Source organism: Otolemur garnettii, unplaced genomic scaffold (assembly GCF_000181295.1).
Source record: "Otolemur garnettii isolate 467f Iridium unplaced genomic scaffold, OtoGar3 scaffold00005, whole genome shotgun sequence".
Lineage (NCBI taxonomy): Eukaryota > Metazoa > Chordata > Mammalia > Primates > Galagidae > Otolemur > Otolemur garnettii.
Window position 1 is genome coordinate 8,681,129 of NW_003852400.1, and position 15,080 is coordinate 8,696,208.

At 35.9% G+C, this 15,080-nt stretch overlaps 1 protein-coding gene across 2 annotated transcripts in view; it reads left to right on the top strand.

The window, feature by feature from the left end:
• GNAI1 (G protein subunit alpha i1) overlaps positions 1–15,080 on the top strand; it is an 84,386-nt gene that overhangs the window by 60,491 nt on the left and 8,815 nt on the right. For both annotated transcript variants that reach the window (XM_003782622.3, XM_023518933.1), the window contains exons 4-5: positions 4,459–4,616; positions 8,728–8,856. In XM_003782622.3, the coding sequence (XP_003782670.1) occupies positions 4,459–4,616; positions 8,728–8,856 (287 nt within the window). The remainder of the gene's footprint in view (positions 1–4,458; positions 4,617–8,727; positions 8,857–15,080) is intronic.

The window sequence follows — 15,080 nt, forward strand, 5'->3', positions numbered from 1 at the left end:
TAATAATGTTCTGGTTTATGTATGAGAACTAAAATGAAAAATTTTCTTTCTGAGACACATTTTCACTATGTCGTCCTTGGTAGAGCTGTGGTGTCACAGCTCACAGCAACCACAAACTCCTGGGCTCAAGCAATTCTCTTGCCTCAGCCTCCCAAGTAGCTGAGGGGCTACAGATGCTCACCACAATGCCCGGCTATTTTTCTGTTGTTGTTGCAGTTGTCATTGTTGTTTTGCTGGCCCAGGCTGGGTTGGAACCCGCCAGTCTCGGTGTTTGTGGCTGGCACCATAACCTCTGTGCTATAGGTGTCAAGCCTGAAAGTTTTTTTATTATTTTAATTCTGAGAAATACTGAGGTATGTGTGTGGCAAAATGGTATTAGCTATCACTTCAAATTTATATGTGCTTCTAGCATAGTTCACATCTACCTTCCTCGGCTCACTTGTTAATTATCATATATTTCCATGTCGCTTTTGACAGTAGATTCTATTGTTGATATAAACAGCATTTAAAAATTAATATTTCTCTTGTACCCCATGGTAGTATTAATGTAGATAGCTATGACTTAATTAAAAAAAAGTTTATACCTTTAAAATCTAAAAATATAAATAAATGTATACATAGATGTGCAATACATTCATCAGTAATTACCCTTGAGTGCAACTCATGCTTCATGGTAAATGTACTACAGTTTATTTAAAAATTGTGCTTTCTATAATTTAGTTAAAATTAAGCCTTTAATTATTTTTAAGTTTCTCCTCCTTTTGAGCAGTTGTCCAGAAAAAATGACAGTGGCTTCCTATTTCTTTGCTTCAAGTCATTTTTAGTTGCATTACATTTGTGTTTTTAGAGAAAATGTGTTTTATATTTACATATTTTTAAAACAACTTTTCAATGTCTGATATTGGCACAATGAGCCATGGAGTGATGGATTTAGTAAAGTTCTTAGGAATTTCCTTAAGGGTATGCTTACTTTTGTAAGAGCACTGTAGGCCGTCTTAGACTTACAAGAGTGCTAATGCATGTTGTGAAAAGGGTAGTAGATTAAATATGTGAATGGGCTATGTTTTTAATGAAATAATCACACTGTATTGAAATGAGATTCCATTTGTACATTACTCATGACATTATTATCCCAATGGACAAAGTTTCAAAGGTATTGTTTTGAAAACTCCTTTATTATATTATTTAGTTTTTATTTTAGAAAGGCTTTTGGATATTTTTCATTTCAAGTCTTAATTTCATTTATAAATCTTGTCTGTTGTATACCAGGTCATCAAGCCTTTGCTAAAAAAACCTGAATCTCTCACTCTCCTTCCCTTTTTTGTTTTTTAGATGGCTTTGATTGTCAAAAAGCGTTCCTCTTACTGAATTGAAATTGGGTATCTTCTGCTCTAAGACTGTTCCTTTTTCTGCTCTGCAGCCAACATTCTTTCTTGCCATTTGTGATTCTTAATATGTGAGAGGACAGCCATTAGGATCCCTCGAAGTCTTCTCCTTCCCATCCTGGGAAGACTCTTCTGAATGCTTATAAAGTTGGTGACAGCTTTAAATAAAATGTACAGTCATTAAATAAGAACACTATTCCAGCTGTTGTCTGACCATCACTGGGAAGGAGGACCTATTATTTGTCCCTTGACAAAATGGCATTTCATAGCTCCTTTCTGTGAACTGAAATTTATGTTATCTGAATCATATTTTCTTTTAGTTATTAGTAATTTGAAAATATTTACCTTAGTTACATCCAAGAATTTTTCCTTGCTACTCTCACATAATTGCCTGGCAAATAACATTTCTTTCTTTTTAACACCATAAAAGAGTTTCTTTTTTTAACTGGTAGCCCTCCTGACCAAGCTCCAGTCTTATCTCGTTCCATGGCAAGATATGATCATTGTCTTTGTTTTGCAATTTTTAATTTTTTTCCCGTGTTAGACAGTGGCTCCATACTAATTTATATGATTGGGTGGTTAATTCACCATTGAACTTTAAATAAATTTCTTCACCACTCTGTGCCTTTTTATACTAAATAAAATATTAGGCAGGATAATTTCTACAGTGCCTTACTGCTCAAATTTATTTTCTGAAAGCTCATCTACAGACACCTGAAGGTTCTGCTGATGACGTGGAGGTGAATACTCCAATTAGTTTTCAAGGAAAGTAGGCTATTTTATATTTTGTGAAGGAGGACCTCTAAAAGAAGTAAATTTTATTTGTGGTTCACAGCTTGATACTGAAATACATATAGATAGTAAAGGATTTACTGAGGGGAAGGAAATGAACATATCCATCATCTCACAAACTTTTGTGCCAAGAGCAGCGAAACTGCACTCACATAACAGAAATACCTATTCAATTTTATATACGATGGCCCTTACATTATCCATTTGCTCTCTTCTATATGTTCATTCTATCCTTTGAACTACTTCTGCCTGTATGTTCCACACACCTGCCTCTGCTGACTACTGTCTCATTCTTTGTCTCTGAGTATTTGATTTCCCTTCTTTTTTTGGAGGTGGGGGGGCACCAAAAGCCATTATACGAAGTGAAACAACCCGGATGTAGAAAGAAAAATATTGTATGATCTCATTTATATGTGGAATTTAAAAAAAGAAGAGACATTTTTGAATGCCACGGAGAGGGTGAAACTGACAAATATAGCTTCCACAGTTTCTTACGTCTTTAGGTCTCTTCCTGAAAGTTTAAGGAGAATGTGATTTTATGACCCATGCAGTAGGACCTTAGTCTTTAGTGTCGAAACTTTAGAAATTGAATGAAGATACTATGAAGAAAGCCTATTATAAACTTAGATGGAAGGTACTTTTCTAAAATAGAGAAATTATATTTGATGTAGTTTGATAAATAAACATGGACCCCTTCAGAAATTGTGTATAGATAGTTGTTTGGAAAATTGAATATTTGTTTGCTGGAATTAGGTTAATGGTGCCAAGAATGGCTCGGAAGTGTGTTCTGGGGGTTTATAGAGGATATTGTGCGTGAGTTGCCTGCTTGCATGCCTTTCTCTTGTGATTTACTAAAAAGGGAAACATATGCTTGAATAATATGTTCTCATGCTGAGAGACTTAATTATTTTCCATGATGGGTTCCAGCTGAAGAGAAAATTTCTCGCAAATTGGCAACAGGATGAATTTATGCTGTCAGCTAGTACACTGTGCTCGCCTGTGGCACTCCACGCTGCTTCACTTCTGTGCACCTTCCCATAACGTGTGCCATCCCCTCGGAAGCATCTGCTACAAGAGAAAAGTTAGGCACCAGCCACTCACTGCATTAGCAGAAAGCTACATCTCTCAGGCTAAAGAGAACTCTGTGAAGCTGACAACTTGGACTAGCCATGTTATTACCTGTAGACTAGTTGTTACCTGGTGTAGTAGCTGCTACCCACATGTGGCTGTGGAGTACTTAAAATGTGTCTAGTCTGATGGAGAGGTGCAACATAGTGTATCAGATCCACAACAGATTTCAAATACGTATTAAAGAAGAATATGAACTATTTCAAAATAGTTTTATATTGATTATGTGTTTCAATTATTTGTATATAGGTTAAGTAAAGTATGCTGATAAAAGTACTTCCCCCACGTCCCCGGCTTTTTTTTTTCTTATTTTTTTAAATATTAGATAATTTTGATTGCATTAGTGGTTCATAATTATATTTTTGACTAGCACTGATCTAGAGTGACTATTTGTCCATCAGAACAACTATGAATATTAGTAGCCTCAAAATTTAACTTTTATACAGTATTTCTTCATTTAGAAACTTTTGTATGCTGTTTTCTGTTTATCATGAGTATTTCTACTCCAAAGATGTGCTTGTTTTCTATTTCTGGATCAGCAAACTTCCTCTCTGCTCTTATCCCGTGGAGTTTAACGTTTGCATTAAACTTTAAGGTCTCTTAAAAACCTTAGACTACTTTGTGATACTCACATACTAGCCTTGCTTCCTCCACATTGACTTCTTTCTTTTCTGAACTGGTTTTACATCTATAAGGTACATGAGAAAGCTAGCATTTATATTCGTGTCATTTCTAGAGGTGTGATGTGTTTTTAGATTAGAAGCCTTTTGGGAAGGGAGTAAGCAAGACATAGTTTCTTCTGTTTTCTCAAATATGATCGTCTTCAGTACAACAAGCTGACGGGGAACACTGGGTGAATGTTCTCGTCGTGAATTATAACTTCAGCCATTCTTGCAACTTCCCAATGCCTTGATAGGTGTTATCAATGGCAGCAAGCACAGATTCATGACTCATAATTATGCTCTTTGGGGTAAGCCAATTTTAAGTGGTACTTTAGAGTAAGAAAAGTCAAGACTTTAGTAATGACACGAACAAAATTCACTATAGCATTATTTAAATTTATGTTTTCCTTTGTACTTTTTATCTCTGCTATCTGCCTTTTTATTTAAAAAAAAAAAAAAAAAAAAACCAAAACTGTTCTTTGAATGTTCAGGATGATGCTCGCCAGCTCTTTGTGCTTGCTGGAGCCGCTGAGGAGGGCTTTATGACTACAGAACTTGCTGGTGTGATAAAGAGGTTGTGGAATGACAGTGGTGTACAAGCATGTTTCAACAGATCCCGAGAGTACCAGCTGAACGATTCTGCAGCCTAGTAAGTAATCATAACTTCAGAGCTAAACTATCACGAATAATTACTTGCAAGTCAAATATACCTCCAAGTCAAAAATTTTATTGCACATTTGGCTGACACGTTCCTAAGAGCATATTCAGGATGGCAGTATTTGAAAACTTTCTTTGGTGTGTGTGTTTGTAGATAGCAATGCTGTTGTTTCTTACATGCTCAGCGGTGTCTCTAGAGACTTGTGCTTATGCAATTTTCGTTGAAACAAGCAGAAGGGGACTGTTTCCAGTACATTTCCAAGAAACTAATTGGAATTTCCTAAAATTCACTGCGAATTTAGGTGTATCTCTAGTTTACTTGGAGCTAGCCATATGAGACAATAAGTGATTAGAGTTCTTTTTATTATACTAGTGTTGCCTGAGGAGAACTACTTGTTCAATGAGTAGGGATTTCTTGAAGGGATGTGTTTCAATCCCAAGATGTTTTCTCAATCAGTAAGACAATTTTACACTTGAAAATTCTCAATTGTGTGTGCCCTGTTGGATTAAACACTGTTTACAGGTATTTAAGTAGAGTTTTTAGAAGAAAAATTTGCCTTTATTTTCCTGGCAATAGCCCTAGAAAGCTTGTAAAGCAAGTTATAAAACCTCAAGAAGCTTTCTGTTTGGTAATCTACATAGACTTTTTTAAAGTATAAAAGCTCAGGAAGTTTTCTGTTTGGTGATCTACATAGAATTTGTAAAAATCAAATATTTCTTCCCACGATTTGGTGTGCATACTCTGTCAGGTGTGTGTAGGGTTGTTTGGCCTTTAAAACGTGCTGTGCATGCATTTTCTTTTCCAAGATTGTTTAGTGGTCATGACAGAGCTTTGGGCTCCTAGGAACACAAGTAAAGAGTAGATAGAAGATGACAGGTATGGAAAGGTCAATGCATACACTTAGCCCCAGTGAAAACCCAAACGGGGTATGGTTCCCAAGGACCGAAGACTTACTGAGTGTCAGGGCAGGCACTATGTAATACATGATTTAATGTGAGTGCATATGTAGTATGTTATCATTGTACCACCCACAGCAATCTTTATAAACCTGTATTTCTTACTGTACATTTTATACTTATTGTAAACCACGTATATTACTACATACGTGGTGTGTGTAGGTATATGTATGTAACTTATGCTTATTGAATATATAGTCCGTTCTCCAACTGATGCCATCACTTCAAGAAGGAAATACTCTTTGACCCACTGAGTAGTTCCTTTCTTCCCTGTCTAGGTACTCATAATGCAGATGGATTTTTCCTTCAGATTTATGTTCATTTTGAGGTTATTTGATTGATATTTACATTCTAACTCTTTGATCATTTTCTGTCTCTGCCACTACACACACTGTGAGTCCAGTGACATCTGGTTTAGCCTAATGGTGTATCCCCACATAGTGAACCCTCAATATAATATTGTTTAATAATGAATGAATAATAACACTTCACTGAATTTAGAAGACAAATCAGGAAAATTACTTAGAGGAAGAGCACAACACTTAAGCTGTAATGTTTGCTTTGGCGCCACTAGCATCTGCAGACACACTTAAATAGGAAACACTATTGCAGGGAGAAGATTATTCTGAGCTGAGCCCAGCAAAAGGAGCTACTTCAGTAATTTAGGCGTTCTGCTTGGTGACAACAGATCAACGTTTTCTGCCTTACTGTATGGGAGGAATTCTAGACTCCCTCCGTCTCTTGACCAAGATCCTCTGTCCTGTGCACGCTGCTTAGACGTGCATTGGGGGAAGTGTTGTTTTGGCTTCCCATTATTTCATTGCTAGTAATTCTGACCTTAAAATGGAATAATGTAGCCGTTTTTTGAGAGTGAAAGAAACAATGGAAACCTTTTTCTCCATAGTGGTCAGAGAGCATCTTGATGTCTAAGTTCTTGACTGGAGGTGGTGGGGTGTTGCCAGGCTGCTCACTAGGACTGCGCTCACTTAAAATGATTGGGTTTTTCACGGTACTTTTTTTTTTTTTTTTGTCTTGCTGAAGCATAAATATTATTTTTAGAAACTATTAGAACTACAGCATTTATAAGCAAAAGAATTTGTATGTAACCAGAGCACATTATAGTTAAATGAGCTGCTCACTATTTTAAAGGAACAGTCAGTAAAATACTGCCCTGGCTTGTTTTATTAGTTTATTAAATCAGATTTTTTTACAGTAATGATACCAGCATTTCGTTGTGTCTCCTGGCTGGCTCGCCAAATCTGATACCAGACTTTCAGGTTCTTGGTCTCGGTGATTTGAAGAATAAATCTGCGGATCACAGATCAGTGGCAAGACAGAATTTATTTACAGAAAAGAATACAAAAACACTAAAGTTTATGGTAGGGAGAGAAAACCCAAGTTAGGAGAGAAAAACTCTCTCTTTTTCTCTCTTCTCCATTTCTCTCCATTTAGTGGTATATATAGTTCCTTCTCTATGAGGCCAGGAAATGCATGGACACAGTCCCTTCCGCTGGGGCAAGGTGAATGAATGTACTAATGAATGGACACAGTCCATTCACAGAATTGAGGCCTAGGAAACTTACATAAAATTGACCTGGGCATAGGAAATGGGGGTTCCATTTTTAGTCATAAATGTAAAGGGGAAGGAGACACCAAGGTGCCGGTGTCTCCCCAGCAGTTGTCCCATCCCTTTGGCTACTGGAGCCTCCGGTGGGGGATGGAGGCTCCCCCCCTTGCCTATGCTTCAGCCTACTGGTTCCTTGCCGGCTGCCACGACACCAACACCACCAAGGCTGAGGCGGCGGGTCCTCCAGCCCAGCTCAGCTGAGGTGGCTGGGGCACCACCACCTGTCCTGTATCAGTAAAATATTATGTATGTAGAATTAAAAGCACAGGTAAAGTACTGGAGAGTATCACCAATAAAATTCTCCTAAATTCAGTAAATACAGGTGACTCAGGATAATAATATCAACACCACTTCATATATTCGACTGCCGAAAATAGTTGTTGTAATTCATAAGTATTTGGATAATTTTGCAACTCTATCCTCAACAAATCAAATAAATTGAACTCCTTTTGTTTGTAAGACCAAGTTCTTGGCTAAGAAATAGGTTCAGAAGGTAATTCCAATTTAAAGTTGTAGCTGTTGGCACCTCTCTTTACCTAAGTGTGTTTCTAAGTTATTGGTCCTGTTACTACTTCAGAATTATAGACTACTACGGTGATGTTCCACACATCCAGCTGACCTGAGGACGCCTTCCAGACTTCCTCCCTTTGTAAAAATAAGGTTTTACATAGCTTATTTGTGGCCTTACCTTCTGAGAAAGGAAAACATGACTGTTTTTGCCTCCCTCCTGACGTGCAGCTTCTCCCGGTGTCAGTGACATTCCCATTAATCATGTTCACTATTAGTGAACCCTTTTAATCACCTGGGTCCACATTCCCTTCTCTATTTGAACCCTTTGTGAGTTATTGACCACCATATATAATTTGACACAAAATAATTTACTCTCGTACACTGTATGGTATGATCCCCCCACGTCTTCGTATCACTGCATATTCAGCATCATGGGCAGAGAGCATTCGATGCGTGAGTGACACGGGTATAGATTTGGGGAGAGTGAAATGTGGAGTGAGGGAGCACGTGCAGTGCTTTCCCCTGGGCAGCGTGAGGCTGGAGGAAAAGAAACATCCCACTCAGCCTTGGCCCAAGAGATCCTGACTGCTTGCTTCAAAATTAAGTTTTGTAAAATCTTCAACAAAAGACTGATGTCTGGATTGCAGTGTTTTTAAAAAGCGTCATACAGAATTTTAAGAAACAAACTCATAGTGGACATTAATTTGGGAGTCTTTTAAAAGTTTTTCTCTTTGAATTGCTAATCACTGTCATTAAGATACAAAGTACACATTTTAAAAATCTTAAAAGAGCTTAGTGGCTAGAGAAGTATAAATGCTTTTATTTCAGTGGGAATTACGTAAATATAAGCATAAATTGGTTGTTTTATATCATTACATTGAAATTTTAAAACTTGTAGTGATTTTAAAATCTTGCAGGCATTGCAATGTGTTTTGCTCTCTATTTAAGATGATCTTTATTGTCTGTGTTAATGTTAGCGTATTGTTTTGCTTATTTTTTTTTTTTTCAGCTATTTAAATGACTTGGACAGAATAGCACAACCAAATTATATCCCAACCCAGCAGGATGTTCTCAGAACTAGAGTGAAAACTACGGGAATTGTGGAAACCCACTTTACTTTCAAAGATCTTCATTTTAAGTGAGTAACTTCAAAACATATATCATTTCTAAATTTAAATGTAAAACACATTCCTTTAAAAATAAAAGATATAATAACAGTTCACAGCATTCTTACAGTTGGCAATTACAGTTGGAAGGAAGCTTTTCTTAGATGATTGGATAAAGGAATTTTGAGGTTAGAGAGGGCAAAAAGAAGCATTTTTAGGAAGAATATTTTTATTTTTTAAAAAGCCAGGCAAATTCCTTTAGTTGTAGTTTTGCCTGTAGTTTTTAACAGCGATTTAATAAAAATAATTTTCGGTTTCAAATGTCAAAAAAAAGAAGGTTGTACCTTTTAAAATTTTTTATGAAAATTTTTACGCACAGGGAGGTGATGTTTGTCCTTTTCATATCTGTTTAATTAAAGCCTGCTGAATATTAGCTTGCCGGGGTTGCACAGAGAGACACTGAATTGTAGCTGTTAGAAAGGGAAGGGATCTCGGAGTGCATTTTGTCCAGACCCCTTGTTTCATAGTGAACCAGGCTCAGAGAAGTTCAGGAAAATTTGCATTCAAGTTTAGAACTGCATTTCTCTTTTTCCAGTAAATAACACTTTTCATGTTATGTACACATGAGAAAAACTGTTAGACTTACAACCAAATGTTCTGTTTTAATTTTCAGATTCCTGCTTTATCTATTCAGGCTTCCTGGTCAGCTACTTAATCCACTTTCCTCTTCCAGGCCGCCTGCTACCTGATTTTAGGTATCACGGCCTTCCTCTTCTAAATGCCCCACTTACTAATTTCACTCTTCATGCAATGAAAACTGCCATTAGGTGTGCGTAATTATTCTTCATTTCTGTTCACATCATTCTAGTTAAAATTATAACAATAAAATTGTGGGGAAATTGGTTACATATCTCATGGAAAGATACATACTTGAGTAAGATAATTTAACACCACAGGAACTTCTGCTAACACAAAACTGTGTTTTCATAGAAATCTCATATGACTATCCTGTTACTTGATCTTAAAAAATATCAATTAAAAATATTTTACAGATTTTTCCTCTTAGAATCATTTGTTTCAGTACACTGAAGCTAAATAAAGGGCTTAGCAGAAGTTCTTTAGAAAAATCAAAAAATAAAAAATAAAATCTGCTGGTTGCTCATAACTCAAATTCATTTAAAATGTCACATTTCCTAAGTGCCAGAAGGGACATCACCTGCAGAGCCCCTACAGAGTTTGTGAGGGAGGCCCTTCCAAGTGCCAGTGCCTAACTTATGTAAATATGCTGGTCCCTTTATGCAGACTGTATTAAAACCCATGCATTCCCTATACCATATACATTTTACTAAGATTCTTGTAAATAAAAATAATAAAAATGCTGGAATCAAATGCCTTGTAGAGATACATAGGGTGTTTTGTTGTTGCTGTTGTTGTTCTTCCCATTTTTTGTTAATTTGACAGATAGGTTCTTTTGTTTCTTTAACCCAGCTAGGTTGAGGTTGATTTTATGGAAGATTGCAGCTGCAGGCATGGGCCTCAGTGAGATGCCATCTCACTTCTGCAGATCTTTATAGATACGTTGACTCAGACTGAGAGTACATGTCACTGGTTCCTGCAGAAAGTCAGATTAGAAAAGACATTTATAATCTGTTGTATTTTTTATGAAAACTTTCGTAGTTTTCATACTCCACATTTTTCTGAGTTTTAATTTTTTTCCAGATGATTTTTAATGGAGGTTATTGGATTCTTGGTAGAAATTCACACTTCACGAGTCTGTTGTACAGTATCCTCTGAGCTCTTACCCTCCTCCATCCCCACAGTACTAAAAAGTAGAAGACACGGGAGGAAGATAAGAGGCAAAACAACCAACCGTCAGATCATGCTTACTTTGTCCAAAAGGAGTTTCTCTGCATTTGGTTTGCAAACAGAACACCCGTATTGTTACTGAAATTTTTTCTTTTTCTTTGATTCAAAATTAGGTTAAAGATAATCACTCTAAATAAAACTTTAATACGAATTATGGGTCACAATTTTCTGCTCATACTCTGAAACAGTGAAGATAAGCAGAATTTCTAAAAGCATCTTGAAGACAGCTTCTGAGTCAGATTTATCAGTTTACCTCATGAAGAAAGTTCACTGTTATAAGTGGTGAGCACAGTTAAATAAATGCATCTGTACTTCTGATTGCTTCCCCAAGGATTTAAGTGTATTCGTTACTATCAGTTGTCTCTAATTTATCAGTGGGTCACGTAATTAAATTTCTAGAGAACTAAAGTTTAATTTCAGTTTTCCATAGCCACTTTCCCCCAAAGAACAAACATTTCCCTGTTCTTTTAAAAAACAAAGATATAGATTGTAATTAGTTTATCTGGCAACATTAACTTTATGCTTTAATAGATGGCAGGGTTTTGCACACGTTTTTAATTTTTTTTCTGTTTTCATTTTTTTTGGTAAGCACTCAGTGGGCATTTTTTGCTGCTGACATTATCTCTTATTGAAATCATGCACCTTCGTTTATGCTTATTACTACTTCCAGAATATTAAATAATGTCTGATCGGGGGACTGTTGTCATATGTATCTTAAAAGTGTGAATGATTTTAATCATAGATAGGTTTACTGTTACAATGAGACTTCAAACTTTTCTACTTATCTTAGATTCTGATTTTTTTTCTTTTCGTTTATCTTGTTTTAATAACTGTGTTCTGAAGCAAACTTAAATTATGTTCAGTTAATGACTTACAGTGATCTTGCCTTTTCTGTTGGAGATACATTCCAAGACCCTGCATGGATTTCTGAAATGACTGATAATAATGATGCACACACACACACACACACAGTCTGTTTCTGTCCATACATATCTATAATAAAGTTTATAAATTATGCAAAGTAAGAGAGAGTAATAGCACTAACTAATAATGAAATAGAACAGTTATAACAACATACTATAATAAAAGTTACGTGAATGCACTCTCTCAAAATACTGTGAATATTTTCAGTTCCAGGTCAAGTGCAGGTAAATGAAACTACGGGAAGAGGGTGTTGGAGATGACTATTGTATTTCTAACCAGTATAGTCTGAGGAGAAAATTTGTGGAGTTGGGGTTAGCAAGTAAAGATTCTAGACCTAGTTTCCCCTTTTAAGTACCAGAGTAAACGTAGTTAAAATTCTTTTTTTTTTTTTTTTGCCCGGGCTGGGCTTGAACTGCCACCCCCTGTGTATGAGGCCAGCACCTTACTCTTTGAGCTATAGGCTTCTCCCTGTAGTTAAAATTCTTAACAGGGAAGTTATTATAATCTTGCCTTTATCAGAGGCTTAAAGATGAAGGGAGTTATTGCCTGTAAAAATGTTATAAAGGTGAGAACTCTATAAATGTTGACAAATGGCAGTTGCAGATATTAAATCATTTATTTGGTACAGAAGACAATCTGACTACATAAAATTCACTTTTAATCTTGGTTAGGTGCACTTTTAAACGTTTACTTCCAGACCATACTTTTCACTTTCAGCCTAGGTTTTTCAAAATTGTTATTTCAGCATCGTTTAGTGAAGTTGACTGCGATCATGATCCTTCCAGGAGGTCTGTTTCTCTTACTCCATTTAGACTCCTTGGATGACATAGAATTTCATGGGATATATTTAGTTGTTGTTTTCATTTGCTGACATAAAGATAAGTTGGTTAGGAACTTCAGGTAAACTTGTCTTGTTTTGGATGTGAATTCTGTTAAATTACTATCATTGCTAACATGTGCTTCCAACTTTGCTTTTTCTGTGTGAAGTGAGCCTCAGATGAGTGAGGGCAGAAATGCATTTAGAATAATTCTGCTAGGAACACTTGAGTGATGGTCATTGTGTGTGTGTGTGTTGGAATTTTTTGATTTTAACTACTGTGTAAAATTTCAATTTCACCTAGTCTTTTTGTGTGATTGGTATTCACTTAAAAATGAGACAGTAGGACATTTTAATGTAAGAGTTTGTGTTATGTCTGTGTCCTAGGTACTGGTGGCCAGTGTCTCTGTGGAGTATTTTTCTTTTAAGTAAAGAATCAACAGTTTTATTTAACTATAATGTTTTTGGTCAGATACAGTTTTTTCAGATCCATTCTATAAAATTATAAGACAGAATTTTATTCCTTTTCTATAACAATATAAATGCAAAATGGATTTTGGGATTGACCACTGTATTTATGAGTTTGATGTCTGAATGCATATGGTCAGGTGGCTTTGCCTCGTCACTTTTGGTCACCTTAGAATCAGATGATGGTCTAAGAATAAGTTGGCGGCACCTCTCAGCATTTTTTTTTTTTATTCTTTCCTCCAAAAATGTCTTAAGAAATCCAAAATTCAGTTTCTATTTGTTGTTAGTTAAAAGTCTCATCTTTTCACATAAAGGAGAAACTACTATATTTTTACCTTCTTTTTTTTAATAAATGGAAGTGCTGAAGGCGTAGTGCTCATAGCACAGTGGTTACAGCACCAGCCACATACACTGAGGGTGGCGGGTCCGAACTTGGCCCAGGCCAGCTAAACATTGACAACTGCAACAAAAAATAGCCAGGTATTTTGGTGGGCATGTGTGGTCCCAGCTACTTGGGAGGCTGAGAATCCCTTCAGCACAAGAGTTTGAGGTTCTGGGGGCTGTGATGCCACGGCACTCTACCGAGGGCGACACAGTGAGACTCTGTCTCAAAAAAAATAAATAAATAAATAAATAAATAATAACAAAAAAATTAAAAAAAATAGAAGTTCAGAATATAAAGAACAGCATATAAAATAATTACACTATTTCTAGTGTCTATGTGGAGCAATGAATAATGCTTATACATTTTTATCTGCCTTTTCATGGAAAATGAAGGCAGTGATAACAGTGTTTACTCTTGATATTATCTTCATCTGCCTCTTTCTAAATGTTAATAAACTGCTGAACATAGTCTGATTATATGTAATATCAGTTCTTAATCAATGTTGCTCCTTGGCTTACGATTAATTACTAAAAGGAAAGTCTTGAGACCAGAAACGCTAGTACTGGTGATTCTGAATCTCACCAAAGTTTGAGACAACTGGTTTAGACTAAAAGTTTTTTGTTATGACCAATATATATAAAAAAACAACTAACCATCCCAGAGAGAAAATGTGGGATGTAGTAAGTTGGATGGTATTTAATGTCTATATTGGGTGAATAGGAGATATATGATATTTAATCAGAGAAGATATCCAAGAAAGATTATCTTTGTAGTAAATTTATTTTCAAATTGTATTCCTAGAGAGTTTAACAAATGACTACCCAATTAAGATTATTTTAATTTATCTTGTTTTATTCTTACTTAATCTTTATTACCAGCTATCTTTCTTGTATCTTAACTATTTTGGTATGTCATATGGTACAATCATTTTGTTATATAGCATACTTAAATTTAATGAACACTTTACTAGCTAAACCGAAAGAATGAAGACTGCTTAAATGGTGATAAAAGTAACATACTAGCTAATGTACTCAGATTCGGTTTATAGGCCAAAACCTCTCTATGGGGAAAATTCTTTTTGCCTGGGAATTAAATAGGGACTATTTTAATTAGTGTACCATCTAGATAAATGGAGCCTTTAAAAATGTACCAGTTCACATAGTGTTTTCATTATATAAGTGGTTATTTCTAGGTTGCATAATGTAGTCAGAGCAAATTTAAACTTTTGTTTGACTTTATAAACTCTTGTAAGAAGAAAAGAGGAAAAGACCGTCATTGTCTTTCCATTTATTGATGTGCTGGTACCTCGCTCACTAGCCTGCAAAGATTTGTATTGTTCAGAAGTCGAAGATTTTCACTCTAAATTTCAAGGTTATTCACTTGGGCCACCTATGTATATCATATTTCAATTCTCTCATTTTTTTCTATACATTGGTTTTTACTTTTTAAAGTAGGCAAACCTGTTTGCACCGTCTGAATTTGGTTGGCTGGCCCTGCATGTTCTTACCTAGAATGGTTTCTCTTTTATATCACAGTCCTTTGATATGAAACACTGTTTTGTAATAGGAAGCGAGAAGCCATGCCCCCTGCCTCTTGTGCTCCATGACTGTGGGAGCTCTCTGCCCTTTCCAGGTGCTTTCTGGATCCTCTCAGTGTCTGTGCATAAGGCTAGCTATTCCCAGTGTTTGCTTTACTGTACTGAGTGTTCTGTGTTAATGAATGTCTTGTCTTTTTTTTTTTATTTTTTGAGGATTTTTTTATGCTTTTGTTTTAGAGATAACCTCCCTTCTGTCAAT